At 36.1% G+C, this 18371-nt stretch overlaps 1 protein-coding gene across 1 annotated transcript in view; it reads right to left on the bottom strand.

Moving 5' to 3' along the window:
• LRP6 (LDL receptor related protein 6) overlaps positions 1-18371 on the bottom strand; it is a 170011-nt gene that overhangs the window by 133545 nt on the left and 18095 nt on the right. Inside the window, exon 2 of the mRNA XM_021092344.2 lies at positions 16606-16999. Within this exon, the coding sequence (XP_020948003.2) occupies positions 16606-16999 (394 nt within the window). The remainder of the gene's footprint in view (positions 1-16605; positions 17000-18371) is intronic.

Here is an 18371-nt window from a genome sequence, read left to right as displayed (position 1 = left end):
TATTAACTGAATAACAAAAAAATAAAAGCAACAATGTATTCAATGATTATAGCTTATATATAAGTGAAACGAATGACAGCAATAATATAAGGTACAGAAGGAAGAAATTAGGAAGGAATATTTAGTCACATTCAATTCTGCCATGAACATAAAACTACTTTTAAAAAAAATGTTTTTAAAGGCAAACATTTTTTGCTTCAGTTTACTGTTCTATAAAGCTTGGCCTCAGTTTTTACGGTAAGCTTGGTACCAAATCCTCATCTGAAATACTTCCCCAAAGACAGCTAAATTATGTATCCAAAGGAAGGAATAAGAAACAGAGACTGAGGAGTTCTCGTCATGGCACAGAGGTTAACGAATCCGACCAGGAACCATGAGATTGAGGGTTCAGTCCCTGGCCTTGCTCAGTGGGTTAAGGATCCAGCATTGCCGTGAGCTGTGGTGTAGGTGGCAGACGCGGCTCGGATCCAGCGTTGCTGTGGTTCTGGCATGGGCCGGCGGCTATAGCTTTGATTCGGCCAGGTTCTTAGCCTGGGAACCTCCATATGCCACGAGAGCAGCGCTAGAAAAGGCAAACACACACACATACACAAAAGAAGAAACAGAGACTGAAAGGGATTAAATGTTAGCCCTAAAATTCCTCTGGTCAATGCAGTCATCTTTCAGAATGGCTCTTTGCTTAAGTCTTCTCCACAACAGTCACACCATAGTCTTTCCTAGGTTTCAGGCTCAGATCTATTTTATGAGAATTTGTCCTTCTCTAGGGAGTGCAGGAAAAAAATGGCAATGGGCCCTAGAGAGCCAGAAGAGAAGGCATTCATGACACTCAAGAATGAAGCACTGAAGCTGATTCAGACGGAATGGAAGCCCCTGAGCCCTGCTCTGGATGTTGGAGAACTATGGCAGCTGATTTCACTGGAAACATATTTCTGCAAACCCAAACTCCTCATTCAGCATGAGGGGAGGAGAAAAACCCTGGAGAGAAGGAAGAAAAAAAATCCACTGGGATTTGTCCTCCAAAATCAAAGTATCCTCTGTATCCAAAGTAGATAGAGAGGATTTAACTCTATTTTGATTATCTAAGAGCTTCATTTGGGCCAGGTGAAGGGACAAAGTTGAGTTAGGACATTTAAGACTGTCGAATAAATAGCAATTTATATTCCTTAGTACAAGTGCAGTGTCAGACAAGACTAACATACTCTGCCCTCAAATATATGTGATCCAGACATGGCACAAATATACAATATCCCTATAAACCCAACAAATTCTACTACCCTAAGTATTGGAAGAAATTTCAGGTTCAATCTATGTATCAAAGAGAGATTATGTGACCTACAAAAATTACAAGTAAAGTTTACAAAACAGCTCTTAAAAATCCCAGTAAAGTTTAACTTTACAATTTTTCACATCAGTCTATTATAGTACGTAATTTAAAAACAAAACTGATCCTTAAGAGGTTTGTAGTTTTTCAAAATAACTCTATCACTTCAAAATTTCCACAAATGTTACTTACACAGCTAGACAGAGCAGAGAGGTCAACAGAAAGCATAATGGGGACAATGAATGTCAATTAAGTCACCAAGAGTTATATCTGCATTGAAGAGGTTAAAAAAAAAACGTCATTTCCAGCACTAAAATATGTAACAGATATAGAGACTGGCTGTAACGGTTAAGCTGTGTTAATATAAAGAAATCAGGATGATATGGTAAAGCACACCCGCTAAAAGCTTAAATGACATACTAAGATGTTAGATTTTTAAAAGAACAGTATTTAGGAGCTACTACTTTTAAGACAGAGTTTTAACAGGGGAATGAGCACCAACCAATGACAAAGGTATAAACTTTTCATTTAAAGGTCAGCTAGTAGAATGGAAAAATATCAAGACTGCCAACAGAATAGACTTTAGGATGCAGAGAAATAAGAAAATTCCTGAGAAGAAAAAATATTCTCTGGATTCTCTGCTAGGATATGATGTAAACATTTCTATTATTAGAATGAAGAATATCTGACACTAAGGCTTGAAAATCTCCCCCTTAGCCCAGCTGCCTATTAGACTATGAGGTAAACCCCATTGACTACATCATTTTATTTTGGACTCTTTCCTAAAATAAAAATTATTGGGGTACAAATATTAAGGAGTAGGTTTGGTTTGGCTTAGTTGTTTTTGTTTGGGCAGTTAACCTAGCTTAGTAACCTATGGTTACCTATAAGCACTTAAAAACAAAACTGTTACAAATCAACTGGTTGTGTAATATATTCTGCAAACACTTTTTATCAACATCATATTTAAAAGCCAAAAGGATACCTAGAGTACCTTTAGGAAATAGTAGAGTGTTTGATAAATATCTCCTGTGGCTTCTCAAAAGCCAGTTTACAGGTGCTATATATAGAAGAATTCCCCCAGCAAAAATATTATTTACTTTCTTATTATGTAGTCTATTTTGCCTCTGATTTATTTTGGCCTTAATGGACTCTATTTTGGCTTTGAATTAAGAGACTATAAACATATTAACTTGATACCGAAGAATTCAATGTATGTGGTTACAGCTCCACTTTACAACAGTATGCACATCTGCTACTCATCAAAAATCAAGAAAACCAGCACCATGTTGTTATATACTCTTCACTAGCTTCCATACAAATGTAATTTTATTGCTGTATCTGGCATAATATCCATTTGCAATGCTTTCTGGAAAATAATTTTTAAATGCAGTAAAGGATAGAAAACTGGCATTTTAATTAGGAAGTAATTAAAGTACATTCTTTAAAAGTTGAGTTTTCAAGACATTTTTACTTAACTGGCATAAGAAATTTTGATATTTCAACTGTCAGACTATTTGATGATTAAGGATAAAATAATAAATTTTCCAAAATAGTCACAAATCCCTAATATAATATGTATATTCAATCTGAATCCACTTTCCCCTAACAAAAATACTTAGAAATGTTCAGTTTCAATAAAGTTAAATTGAAGGGATCAATTTTCACCCTTTACAAGATATAATTACATACAAAGGTGGCTAATTAAGACAACATTTAGAATTGAGTCATAAAAACTAAGTGAACCAGATCTATACTAGCTCATAAATCACTTCATGATCCTTGAAGTTACTTACATAATCCTACCTATCTATAATTAAAGGAAGTTATTAGTACACATATTAGTAAGTATGAATAATGCCCAACTATCTAACATGCATATATATCCCTCAAAAGAAAAGGTAATATTTAAAAACATACAAGTTAAAATTCCTATTTCTGATAATTTGGTAATAATATAACCAGAAAATCCTTTTACAAAACATCTAGAACCACTGGTTAGTCTTTTTATTTGGTTTACACATTGCTACAGCCTGAATGTTTATGTCTCTTCAAAACTCTTATGTTGAAATCCTCAAAGATGATAGTATTAGAATGTGGGGCTTAGTCATAAGGGCAGAGCTATCATAAATGGAATTAATGCCTTATAAAAGAGGCTCCAGAGAGACCCCTAGGTTCTTCCACCATTTGAGGACAGAGCAAGAAGGTACATGGACCAGGAAGAGGGCCCCCACCAGAAGTGAACCTTGGCCTTGGACTTTGCAGCCTCCAGAACAATATGCAATAAAATAGCTGTTGTTACAAGCTACTCAGTCTATGTAGCTTGAATACAGCACTGTATTGTAACAGCACAAACAGACTAAGACATATATATATATATATATATATATATATATATACTCAAAATAAAAATATATAACACTCCTTTAAATGTACAGCTAAGACATAAAAGTAGGGGAAATCTTTAGAGAGCCAAAAATTAACAGGGAAGTTGAAAGCTGTGCATGCTTGATTCTACAGCCACCCTACAGGATAGTCTCATCTCAAAATCTGAAGAACTTCTATTTCAATGGCAAAGCAGAGAAGAAAATAGGAGCTTGACACCAGGAAGCACTGTGTTACAAGTAAGATTTTTATACAAAGCAGACCCCCAGGGAACAATGAAGTAGAAACACCTGCCATTGGCAGAAGGAGGCAAAGAAGTTATTTTTCTGTCTTGGCCTAGGCTCTGAAAAGGTGGGAAAAATCACCAAAGACTTTATAACCACAAGATACCCTCATATAGGTTTAGAGTTTGAATTTATTCTATCTACACTGTACATGAACTCTTTTTTTATTTTTATTTAGGGCCGTACTTGCGGCATATGGAGGTTCCCAGGCTAGGGGTCAAATTGAGGTACAGCTGCCAGCCTATGCCACAGCCAGAACACCACCAGATCTGAGCCACATCTGCGACCTACATACACCACAGCTCACAGCAACACCAGAGATCCTTAACCCGCTAAGCGAAGCCAGGGATCAAACCTGCAACCTCATGGTTCCTAGTAAGATTCGTTTCCGCTGTGTTACAATGAGAACTCCCTGTACAGGAACTCTTAACTCCAAAAATTAAATATAAATTTCGAGTGATCTTTACTCAAAAAGGGTGATAACATATATATACACATATGTCAACACTGCACACAAAATCTGTAAATTTTACTACATGTAAGCTATTCTTCAGTTTAAAAATGATCTCTGAACCCTATAGGGTGCTTGACAAAAGCGAACCTCTCTGGAGGAAAACCAGCCCCTCCATGAAGCCACTCAGGATTCTCACAGACAAGCCATCTTAAGATCAGCTTACAATTCAAAACTATAAAACACCAAAAAAAGAAAAAAAAAAAAAAAAAAAAAAAACAGTTCACCTTAGGCAACAATCAGTAAATAGGACAAAGAACAGAACTAGATTTCTAAGAACTTGAGATAACTGAACAATCCGACAGATTAAAAATTTTTTAAATGGTTAAAACACATAAAAGGCTAAAGTACATGGGACAAGACCTATAGAGCAATAATAGACATCCCTAATGAAACAATACAAGAAATGATACTCAGTGGATGTTAAAACAAACAATATATAGGAACTAGATATCAGCATGGTGCAAAAGGATCATCCCACCGATTAAAGGATACAGGAGGAGAAGCTCAATATCATAATTAACTTCCACAATCTACAGAACAATCTTAGCATCACTAGAATTAGGACACAACATTATACACTTTCTGATGTAATGAACAGAGTATTCAGTACTACCTACAAAGCATTCGTGCCAATACACTGACTGTCACTATCCAAGTTTTCTATCATGAAGTTTAATTTTACAAGAAATGTAAAGGGATAAAATAAGTCAAACATCACAAGGATCTCTTAGAAAACCCCAAATCTGGAACATTCCACAAGACAACTGTATAACCTTTTCAGTAATTCAAGAGGGTGAGAGAAGAAAGAAAGGTGGAGGAAACTGTTCTAGAGAAAATTGAGTGGTATAATGAAATGCAACTTGTGAACCTTGTTTTAAATCCTAACTCAAACATACCAATTAAAACACAGCATTTCCGAGACTACTATAGATACCAGAATATGGACTGAGTAATCCGTAATATTAAAGACTTGTTCATGTGGGGTGTGTAGAAGACACTGGTACCGTGGTTATGGAAAAAAGCGTTTATTTTTCAGATGTGCAAAATGAAGTACTCACAAGTGAGATGTCACTGTGTGGATTTGCTTTAAAATACCTCAGATAACAAAACAGCCTAAATTTCTAAACACAGGAGAGTGGTGGAATAAACTACGGCATATTTACACAATGGAATACTACAGAGTCACCAAAAAAAAGAGAAATGTTCAGGATATATTGTTAAGGAAAACAAACAGAAAGTGCAAAACTGTCTTTAGTATGTTTCTCTTTCATGTAAGAAAAAAGGGGAATGTAAGAAAATACATATATATATCAGTTCATCTGCATATAAAAGGAATTCAAGAAGCTAAAATAAGAAATAGGAGTTCCCGTCATGGCACAGTGGAAATGAGTCCGACTAGGAACCATGAGGTTGCGGGTTCGATCCCTGTCCTCACTCAGTGGGTTAAGGATCCGGCATTGCCGTGAGCTGTGGTGTAGGTCGAAGACGTGGCTCCAATCTGGCGTTGCTGTGGCTGTGACACAGGCCGGCGGCTAAAGCTTTGATTAGACTCCTAGCCTGGGAACCTCCATATGCCACAGGTACAGCCCTAAAAAGACAAAAGACAAAAAAAAATTTAAAAATAAGAAATAAATGATAATAAGATATCCTCGAGGATTAACTGAGAACAGGATGGAAAGAAAGGGGAAATAGGATGGGGTAGAAGTGTTAGGAAGAAAGGACACTACTCTGAGGATAAATTTTTGTGTTATTTCTACCTCTTAGAAACATGGTAATTGTTTCATATAATCCCCAAATAATTGATAATTGATATTTACATTCAACCAGGATATGGGGGAAATCTAAAATGGAATACAAACACGTGTTTGCTATGGCTCAGTGGTTAACAAATCTGACTAGGAACCTGAGGTTGTGGGTTCGATCCCCGGCCTTGCTCAGTGGGTTAAGGATCCGGCATTGCCGTGAGCTGTGGTGTAGGTTGCAGACGCTGCTCTGATCCCGCATTGCTGTGGCTCTGGTGCAGGCTGGCGGCTACAGCCTCCATTAGACCCCTAGCCTGGGAACCTCCATATGCTGTGGGTGTGGCCCTAGAAAAAAGACAAAAAAATAAACAAAATAAAATGGAATACAAGTAGTAATAAATATATTACAAATACCGCACTGCGACAAGTGGGAAAGAACAGATATTACCTAAATAAACTTGGAAGACAATATTTTAACTTTACTGACAATACTTTCATAGTATTATGTTCTAAACAATAAATTTGTTTCTTACAAGAGTACAGGTTAGCAATTCTGAAACTCTTGTATACTAGGATTAAGCATGTAAGAAAACATTCTGTGGCTTCTCACTATCACAAACTTGAATAATGAAGAAACAAAGGTGTGGGGAGGAGAAGACCATAATGTGCTTTTACAGTGGTGGATTAGAACCACAGATACCAACACGAACTCATTTTTTTAAATACGTAAATACAAACACACAGAACTAGGTTTGTACACACACACGTATTTCTTAACTCTGTCCACTGAGAGGACTTAAGGGCAATGAAAATCCACTAGCTATGGACACACCCAGCTTCCAGATCTTAATTTCTCAATACTATTTCCAGTAAGAGGAGACAGAGCTCCTTGGAGAAATGGTTGATTCCAAGGGTGAAGCAGAAAGAACAAGATGAATCTGGAACATCTTGTGCTGTGTAGACAGTTATTAAAAAAAGTGTTTTAAAAATAATGAGGGCCTGTCACAGGAGCAAATATGAAGGAACTCCCAATGACAACATCTGGAACAACTTAAACAAGAAATAATGACAGTAATGGATTATAATCTATAGAATAAAATAAATGCCCTTGAATTCTTACTAGTATAAATAACTGGATAAATGAGTAAGAAGGAAAAACAGGACAGTTCTTCCTTACGGTGGAATTCTTAACCAACAATGCATGTAAGAGGAACAATGGAACTAGAAATATCAGCTTTTGGCAAACACCACAGTAACTGTTGCAAGCAAGTCACCAAAGCTAAAAATACAATGAGAAACAGGGTAAGTGATAGCTACAAATATTTATTACTAGGGGAAAAAAGTTAAAAAAAACAAAAAACAGCAGACAACACGATAAGCAAGTGATCAAATGTTACATCGCCAGTATCCACATCATGTACCTGCTGATATGCTACCCTGAGAAGAGCACAGTATGACCTCTGCCATCCCCAAAACATACAGCCTTAATCTAATCATTACAGACAAATCCTAAATGATGGATATTCTACAAATGACTAGTCAATAATGTTCTAAAGGTCAAGGTTACAAAGTCTGGTAAAATGTCCCAGATTAGAAAAGACTAAGGAAATAACTAAATACAACATGGGATCCTAGACTACAAAAAAGACTCTAGTGGGAAAATTGGAGAAATTCAAATATGGCCCACAGATTAGCTAATAGTATTGTATCAGCATTAATTTCCTGGTCTAGATAACTCTTCTGTGATTATATAAAACACAGTATTAGGGGAAACTAGGTAAAGATTATACAAGTGTATACTATTTCTGTAACTTTTTTGTAAGTCTAATGTTATTGATACACTATTCTACTTTTACATAGATTGACATTTTCTCATAATGAGTCTGTTAAATGAGGAGCACTGAGAACTTCTAGAAAAACAAAACAGTTGCTGATATTAAAAACTTAACTGACTCAAACTGCAAAATTAGGCACAACTGCAGAAAGAATTATTTGGAAAGGAGGTGCAAAAACTAATCAGAAGGTGGCCTAGAGAGATAAAAAGAAGATATGAAAGCAAGATTAAGAGGCATGGAACAGAAAATTAAATGGTCCACAAACATCAAACAGGAGTTACAAAAGAGACTAAAGAGAATGAAGGTCAGGTAAGAAAATAATAGATAACAATGTTCTAAAATCAATAAGTAACAGTAATAATTAGATTTTGGAAACAAGACTTCTAAGCAGGATAAATAAAAATAAAGCCACATCTAGACACAACATGAACAAAGCTGCAAAATATCAAAATTAAGGGCTGTTTTTAAACAACTGGAAATAATAATAATAATAAATTACTTACAAAGCAACAATTACAAAATAGCAGACTTCTCACAGTAACAAAGTCATAATACCCTTGAAGAACTGAGTGAAAACAACTATCACCAAGAATTCCATAATCAACAAATTATCATTTCAAGAATGAGGGCAAAATAAATGCACTTTTAGACAAAGACCAAGAGCTTACTATTAACAGACTTCTGCTGAAAGAAATATACTTCAAGCAGAGGGAAGATGAACCCAAGTGAATTAAGTAGGATGTGAAAAAAAATGATAAAATAAGAAATCAGTATAGTGAATAAATCTAAAGACAGAATTTATAAAATCCTCCTTCAAATAAAACTAACATGTTGCATTTCTTCCATGTGGCATTTTTAAAGTAATTCAATGTGGAGAAGGAAAAAAAAAACGGCTTCAATAAGATACTTTTCATGAAGAAAAAAAGCACCAAACATGGACTTGGATAATCTCAACTAAGAACCTGGCTTTCTCTTATTTTAAGCAAAGGCCTAGGTTTCTTCAAAGGGTGAAGCCATTTTTTAACTAGAAGATCCTTAAGATTCCCTACCAGTCTCAAGATTTAATGGACAGAAAATAAACTTCCCCAATTTACCAGGACATATTGCAAAACTGTAAGCTACTGAGAGTTCAGACCAAGATCTTTTGTACACACCAGCACTTTGTGGAGATGTGTGCTAACAGGCTATTTGCTTCTATGCAAAAGCTATGGAAATGGATATGACCTTAGGGAAAGGATAAACAAAATGATGCACTTTTAAAACTTCAAGAGTTAATGAAGAAAGGAAAAGAGTGGTTCAAGTGGTAGGAAAGGAGAACCAACAGTATAAATACCAGAATGTCTTCAGGAAAAAAAGTCTAAGAGGCATATGATATCAATATTATGGGACTTCAAGGCTACTCCAAAAAAATAAAACTCAAAAAGCCTCCAGTAAGAATTGCCAATTAGAAGTGCCAGACCCTTATCATCCCACCTGTCTCACTGTAATTGTTACAATATTCCTAAGGACATCCCCAACCCAGCAACTTGGCCTACTCCTTCCTGCCCCCTACTAGGAAAGGCATGTGGCCCACTCTTCACCTCCTCCCCTAGATCAACCTGACCTACTCCTTGCCCCCCACTAGAAAAGGTATGTAACCCACTCCTTACCCCACCCCTATAGGGGCAACATATGCCCCAACCAATCAGCAAGTGTATTCAAAGACCCCCATCCTTCCCCAACCAACCAGTAAGTGTATCAGAAGACCACATTCTTCCCCAACCAATCAGCAGGTCAACAGGTGTATGGCAAGACCACTCCTCACACTCCTTTCTTTGGGCCATAAAAACAGACATGCGCCCAGAGTTGGCTCTTCCTGATTATCAGGAAGTTGACCCACTGTGTTAACAGGGTCTCTTGCCTCAATAAACTTGTCTTTTCTACACCTTGGTTTAAATCTGGAAAATTATTTTTCCACCCACGTGCAGAGACCACAATAAATATGAAATTATGGGGAAAAAAAAAAACTAAACACAATCATTTTATTCCTACTTCACGAATTAATGATCACAAACTATTCCTTCCAAAATCTTAAGCTTGAATAACACAGATACTAGATGTGGTCAAACCAATTTACTCTAATTACTAAAGCGCCAACCACACTGAAATACAGCAAGGGTACATAAGAGCCCCAAAATGCAGAGGACTTAAAGGTACCCTATACATTCTTCTCTCTGCTAAGGATGAATTAAAGTCAATGCTGCAAACAAAGGAAGCTTTTACTAGAAAGGCAAAGCTAAAGAGAATGGACTAGGTAAAGTCATGCAGTCACACTGCAAATATTCTCTTTCAATATTCCTTCAATAAAAGTGGGCCTGGCGATAAGCAACATAAAAATATTAGGCCATATAATCAATCAAAACTCAATTTGAGGCATGATATGTCACTTCAGATAAAGAATTAAAAACTGGATGTAGGCTAAGATGTTAAGAAAAAATCCCAACATTAACATCTGAGAATATATATAAATACACACACACATTTATTTATTCTCTTAAAAAATCTTTTTATACACCACAGGTGTGGCCAAAAAAAAAATGTTTCCAGTTCCAAGGGCCTTGATTCCTACCCCGGAAGCTAGTAAAGGTAAACCTACAATTCAGATTTCCTATATTAGTGGCTTTTCCAATACATTACTTTAATTTTTAGATAATCTCAAAAAAAAAAAAAACCTATCTCCAAACATATCCAAATCTATATAGTCTGCCCGAAAGTAATGGATTACATTTTCCATTCTTTATTAAAAAAAAAAAAATCCTTTGATATTTTAAAATATTTTTCAGTTTACATCAAGTGCAATGGGAAAAGAGGTTTAGAGGTGAAACAGCCCTAAAAAAAGATCAAGTGTGATGACATATGCAATAAGGGCAGTAAAAACAAAATTTTTAAAAGAATCTATTCTGCAGAAACACAAGTCTAGGAGTTCCCATAGAACCTGACTAGAATCTATGAGGATACAGGTTATATCTTGTGGGTGTGCATAGGCCAGTAGCTGCAGCTCCAATTCAACCCCTAGCCTGGGAACTTCCATATGCTGTGGGTGAGGCCCAAAAAAAAGGGAAATCCTAAGTTTAACATACCTAAATTACACTTGAATGTGTACTTTTAAAATAAATTTTTAAAAAGACATATATTTTCTTTAAAGGCGTATGACTTTTCAAAACAATGTAAGAACTATGTCTAGTCACTTATGATGGAGCATGATAATGGGAGAAAAAAGAATGTATAAATGTATGTGTAACTGGGTCACCATGCTGTACAGTAGAAAAAAAATTGCATTGGGGAAATAACAATTTAAAAAAAATTTTTTAAACATTAATGTCAAAATTGAAAGGAGCTCATCATTTTAGAGATGAGGAAATTGAAGTCCACTAAAATGAAGTAACATGCTTAGAAAATAACACAGCTATGAATCACTTTGTTGTACAGGAGAAATTATCACAACATTGTAAATCAACTATACTTCAATAAAACCTTTAAAAATGAAGAAAAAAAATAGGATCTAGAGGTAACAAAGAACAAGCTCCAGGGAGTGTATTTTTATAATATGATCTTGATAACTTCTAATGCAAACTAAAAATCGTAATTATGCTTTAAATAAACAATTGCAAACAAAGCCACACTGATTTAGAATTCCCAAGACCATGCTAAAATTTACATCTGCTTAGAAAACAAAATGTTCCTAACAAGGACAAACAATAGGATTATAAAAAAAAAATAAAGGAGTTCCCATTGTGGCTCAGTGGGGAAAAAATCTGACTAGGAACCATGAGGTTGAGGGTTTGATCCCTGGCCTTGCTCAGTGGGTTAAGGATCCAGCGTTGCCATGAGCTGTGGTGTATGTCACAGATGCGGCTCGGATCTGACGTTGCTGTGGCTGTGGCATAGGCTGGCAGCTACAGCTCCAATTAGACCCCTAGCCTGGGAACCTCCTTATGCTGCAGGTGCAGCCCTAAAAAGCAAAAAAAGAAAAAAAAAAAAGAAAGAAAATATAAAGTCCAGTCACTCAGAAAATATTTGCTGATCACCTCTATTAGCGGGACTCACCTATTTTAGTCATCTGGGATATAGCAGTGCAGAAAATTCTTTTAAACATACTCAAAATATGACAATTATATTTATATAATTGATAGGGAAATCATAAATAATACTTTTTCCACCGAACTAGGTCTAGATCTACAAGCACCTTTTTTTTTTTTTTTTTTTTTTTTGTCTTTTCCAGAGCTGCTCCCACAGTATATGGAGATTCCCAGGCTAGGGGTCTAATCGGAGCTGTAGCCACCGGCCTACGCCAGAGCCACAGCAACTCGGGATCCAAGCCCCATCTGCAACCTACACCACAGCTCAAGGCAATCCTTGACCCACTGAGCAAGGCCAGGGATCGAACCCGCAACCTCATGGTTCCTAGTCGGATTCATTAACCACTGTTCCACAACTGGAACTCCTGCAAGCACTTTTAAAACAGAACTTTTACTATTGTTAATACTCTCGACAATGATAAAAATGTATTTTTAAAATGTTATCATTCAAAGCTGTTCAGTATGAATGCACTTCAGACTGAATCACTAAAGTTTAACTTTTTGAAAAATATCCAAAATGATTTGGACTATGAACAGATCCTTAACAAGCAGAAAACCCTCAGAACTGTTTTATTTGCACCTGAAACAGCAGGTCCTCAGCACTAAGCTCAGTACAGTCACCGTGGAACAGATTACGGAGCTCCATCATGAGGCACAGCCACATAGGAATCACCTCTCACTATAAAGATCCTGCTTTCTATAACTATGGTTGTTCGTTTCTGGGACGATTACCAAACACACGTTTTCCTGTTCCTCATTCTCAATTCTACACTGCCAGTCACTCAAAAGAAAGAGGAAAAAAAAAAAAAAAACTCTGAGAGAGGCCACATTTAGGGAGGGAAATAAAAATCTTCCTTCAGTCTAGGCTAAATGGACGGATTGCACAAAGAACTCCATACATCAGAAAGCACACAGATGTCTACACTAGTTCCCAGGACTCAAACAATACCAGTCATTCAACAGCCTTCCTTTTACATAAGCTGATGTGAGAGAGCTCAGTCAGCTCTTCTGAACCTCATAACCCAGGATCCTGGAACTCTGATAAAGCCACCTTTTTCCTCAGCACTGTTTTCATGTCTTTCTCTGGAAAGCAAACTTCGTTTTTCCTCTAAAAAAATCAATCTAGAAATCATGTGTTCTGTTTGATAAGTGATAAACTCAAATCCAAAATTACTATTCCATTAAAACTAAAAGCGTTAACACAAATAAATCTAAGATCAATACTGCCTGATAAAATATATTTTTAAATGCATGAGTTTAAAATATAATTTTAAATAAGCCCCATCAAGCTAATTACCAAATGCATACCATTTGGCTGCATTCTATTTGCTTCCAGTTCCGTAACTTTAAAAAACAGCCATATGACACAAAATAACTCTCCAAAAATTAAAACAAATTTTACAAGAACTGTTTGTGACGGGGGGTGGCTTTACACACACGCACACACACTCAACACTAAATACAGACATCAAAAATAATGAAAGATATTTCACTTAGTGTTTGACCAAGCCTTTATTTAGGCCTCAAGAAAAATATACTTATTCTTCCTTAAATAACACTACTTTCTACTTTCAAAGCACATTATTATTGATTCTTTCAAGAATATCCTTTTATCAGCTGAGTCTTTGTCAAGTTCTCACCTTAAATACTAGTAACTATTTAAGCCATGGAAACGCTAATTTACTTTTTTAATCACATGGCAAAAAGTTACTTCCTAAGACACTTATCAGACCTGCTACCCAGAAGTAAAGCTCAGTTTTGGGCGACAAAATGAGAATGATTCATTTACTCATTAAATGAATAAGATCCTGAGTATTAGATCCTGAATAGTCAAGAATTGTCTATAAATTCAGCTTCCTTGAATACTTACTACCACCTCATCATTATCCCTTATAGAAATAAAATGCTGCTCCAGAATTGTGGTAATCTAGCTATTTTATCCACCCATTCTCCTTAAGAGCTCTTGCAGCCCTTCTAGTCCTTTAACACTTTCCCTCTCCACATACATACTACATAATACAAATAAACATGCTTTGAAGAAGGAAAAGTTCTCTATCCCAAGTTATCTGTCCTTAAATACTATATTCTTAAAGATATTCCCACTTTCTTCCTAAGAACACAAAAAGGAGAACTCTGAACATACTGACACTTGAGTAAATTTCCATCATCACCCTATAGTTATAAGATTGAATCTGTCAAAAAGAAAACAAAAAAAAGAACTATTCATCTTTTCACCAAAGTATTACTCCATAATAACCATTCAAAGCACCAAAACCCTGTGAGTTCTACAAAGCAGTAACCTCAGAAACATTTCAACACTCCCTGAGACTAACAAACTTTATTGGCAAAACTAATTCCATTTCTCAAAAAAAAACCTTGCCAAGTTCTCAACAAACAAATTCTTCAATCAGTACAGTTTACCACACCATCCAACATCTGTGACCTCCTCCTTAGGACACTCAACCCTTTTTCCTACCTTTAGAGCCAGTGTAATATTTTCTGATGCTTTATTAAGAAACTATCTGAACTTTTTTTTTTCTGGCCACACCCATGGCTTGTGGAAGTGCCCAGGCCTGGGACTGAACCTGAGTCACAGTAGTAACCCATGCCACAGCAAGACAATTCTAAGTCCTTAACCACTAGGCCCCCAGGGAACTCCGAGACCATCTGACCTTAGTGGATACCTCTTAATGTCTCTATAAGTACACATTTTTTATATATTATATAAAGCACGTATAAGATATGTTTGTGTTTTCCAGAACTTCTCTCCCTAAAATTTCATGCACCATTGCTCATATTATCTTTTATGGTCAAAGTTTTTCATTTTCCTATACATGGCATCCTCTTTAAAACCTTGTCACCAAAAAAGGCCTGATATCAAGACAAAGGAGCATTTATAAACCTTTCTTTCATTTTCCCCAAATTTTAATTTATTACATAATATTAATCTACTCCATTTTTACATGTTTTAAAGCTTTCCATCATACTTGGAAGTCAATGAAAACAAAGTACTAAAATAGTTATTCTCAGGCTATTTACCTTTAGATTTTAACCAATTATGTGAACTAATTTCAAGTTCATGTTTAGTTAACTATACCTAGCCAGGACAGACTCTGGCTCGATAATGTATTCAACAGAGAAATGGCAAGGAATGGTATATGGCAAGACTGAAATACAGTAATAGAGAAGCATGCTGGGACACAATTCACATTTTGTAATAAGATGTGCCCATAGCTTTAAGAGTCTCTTCTCATTAGAAAATAAACTTATGGCAACCCAGCAATCCCCCTCTTGGGCATATATCTGGACAAAACTTTCCCTGAAAAAGACACATGCACCTGCATGTTCACTGCAGCACTATTCACAACAGCCAACACATGGAAACAACCTAAATGTCCATCAACAGATGACTGGATTAAGAAGATGTGGTATATATACACAATGGAATACTATTCAATCATAAAAAAGAACCAAATAATGCCATTTGCAGAAACGTGGATGGAACTAGAGACTCTCATACTAATGCAGTAAGTCAGTAAGAGAAAGACAGATACCACATGATATCACTTATATCTGGAATCTAATACATGGCACAAATGAACCTTTCCACGGAAAAGAAAATCATGGACATGGAGAAGACTTGTGGTTGCCAAGGGGGAGGGAGTGGGATGGATTGGGAATTTGGGGTTAATAGATGCAAACTATTGCCTCTGGAATGGATTAACAATGAGATCCTGCTGTATAGCACTGGGAACTATATCTAGTCACTTATGATGGAGTACGAAGTGAGAAAAAAAAATGTATATATGTGTATGTGTGACTGGGTCACCTTGCTGTACAGCAGAAAATTGACAACACACTGTAAACCAGCTATAATGGAAAAAATAAAAATCATTATTAAAAAAAAAGAAAAGAAAAAGAAAAAACTTACAGCAAAAAAATACTTAACTTAGTTTTTATTTTTCATTCAACACTGACATATTTAAAAAATCAATTTAATAGAAAAGACACTAGTATTACAAAACAATTATTTATATAATAAACATGATTCAGAAGAGTTTTATATCATCTTGAGCTACCAAATACTGCTCTTGTTATCCTTCCTTCTTGTCTGCTATCTCATTATCCTCTCATAATTATAATAAAATAAATGCAGAAAAAAAGCAAGACCTCTGTATGTGGCTATCCCATAAGTGATAATAGAAACACAAAACTATTTACAAAAACACCTTACTTTTTAAGAACACAACATAACTTCCCACATTCAAGTCTACTTGACAAAGAAGCCCAAAGAATCTAAAATTGGGGTTTCTTTTCTCTTGGAGGTAAGGGATGTCTATGCTAATGGAGAGGAATAAGCCAGGAGAAGGAAATAAAATAACCTTTGTACGTAACACAAAACTTACCCACTCGAAGGATCTAAGGCAATAGCTCTGGGCTGATCCAACTCTTGCCAAAATAAAACTTTGCGTAAAGATCCATCTAAATTAGAAACTTCAATACGATTAGTTTCAGAATCTGTCCAGTATAATTTTTCTCCAAGCCAATCACATGCCAGCCCATCAGGGGACAATAATCCAGAAACAACAACATTCTGTACACTCTCAGTTTTGTTGAACTCTGTTCGTTTAATAGCTTCTTCGCTGACATCACTCCAGTATATCAAGCCATGACCAAACACAAAGTCCACCGCAGCTGCATCCTCCAAGCCTCCAACTACAATTGTAGCATTCTCTTTGCCATTTGTAGCATCAACCAGTCGCAGGTCCCGTCTGTTTGCATAAAGCAACAAAGGGGCCGCTAGAACAAAAAAAGGAAAATATGTAAGTCAAAAGGAAGGAAATGTATTGGTTCCTATGAATTGAGTTTCAAATCAGCATTAGTGAGCAAATATTATCAAAAATAAAGGGTAAACATTTAGAGAACTTTCAAAATATTTTCAAAAACAAAATATTATTTTTGCAGCATTTTAAATACAAAAAAGTTGCAAGAGGGGGCATTAATTCTACCAGGACAGTCTGTCAGATAAAATTAAAAAGCTTGGTCATTCTAAGATATGCAGCCAGTGGACCACTCATACTCTACTGTGGGGACTGTAAAACAGCGCACCCTCTTTGGAAAGCAGTTTGGCAGTTTCTTAAAAGATTAAACATATAACCTACTATATATATGATCCAGCCATTCCATGCGTAGATATTTATTCCAGAGAAATAAAAGTTTATGTCAATAAAAAGTCTGTGCACAATGTTCACAGCAGCTTATTTGTAATAACCCAAACTGGAGCCAACCCAAATGTCATGAACAAACCATGATATATCCATACAATAAAAAAGTAATGGGGAGTTCCCTTGTGGCACAGCAGGTAAAGGACCTGGTGTTGTCACTGGAGTGGCCTAGGTTGCTGCTGTGGTGGGGGTTCCACCCCTGGCCTAGGGACTTTCACATGCCAGAAGCACAGCTAAAAACAAACAAAAGTAATGAACTATTTGTACATGTAACTTGGGTGAATCTCAAAATAGTTACATAGAGTAAAAGAAATCAGACAGAAAGAAGTATATACTGCATTACTTCATTTTTATAAAACTTTAGAAAATTCGGATTAACCTCTTATGACAAAAAGCAAATAAGTGGTTATCTGGAGGTGGGGAGAGAGGGTGGAAAAGAGAAAGGAGGGATCATGAAGGGGTATGAGGAAACTTTTGTGGGTGATGACTATATTACACTGACTGTGATGATGGTACCAGAAGTCTATATATATGTCAAAACTTAAATTTTTTTTTACACACTCTTTTTTTGGTCTCTTTAGGGCCATACCCCTAGCATATGGAGGTTCCCAGGCTAGGGGTCAAATCCAAGCTTTAGCAGCTGGCCTACGCCACAGCCACAGCAACACGGGATCCAAACCAAGTCTGCGACCTACACCACAGATCACAGCAACGCCAGCCAGATCCTTAACCCTCTGAGTGAGGCCTGCATCTGATTCACTTCCAGTGAGCCACAACGGAATTCCAATATGTCAAAACTTAAATTTTAAGCTTTACATATGTGCAATTTATTGTGTTATCAATTATACCTTAATAAAACTGTTAAAATCTCTAGCAACCACGGTTCTTAATATAACTATTTTCTCTTTTTTTTTTTTTAGGGCCATACTTGCGGCATGTGGAAGTTC

Source organism: Sus scrofa, chromosome 5 (assembly GCF_054392235.1).
Source record: "Sus scrofa isolate SSC_HxYL_T2T_F1_AM1 chromosome 5, Sscrofa_HxYL_maternal_Yorkshire_Landrace_v2.0, whole genome shotgun sequence".
NCBI classification, from domain to species: Eukaryota; Metazoa; Chordata; class Mammalia; order Artiodactyla; family Suidae; genus Sus; species Sus scrofa.
This window is presented reverse-complemented; position numbering and strand designations above follow the sequence as displayed.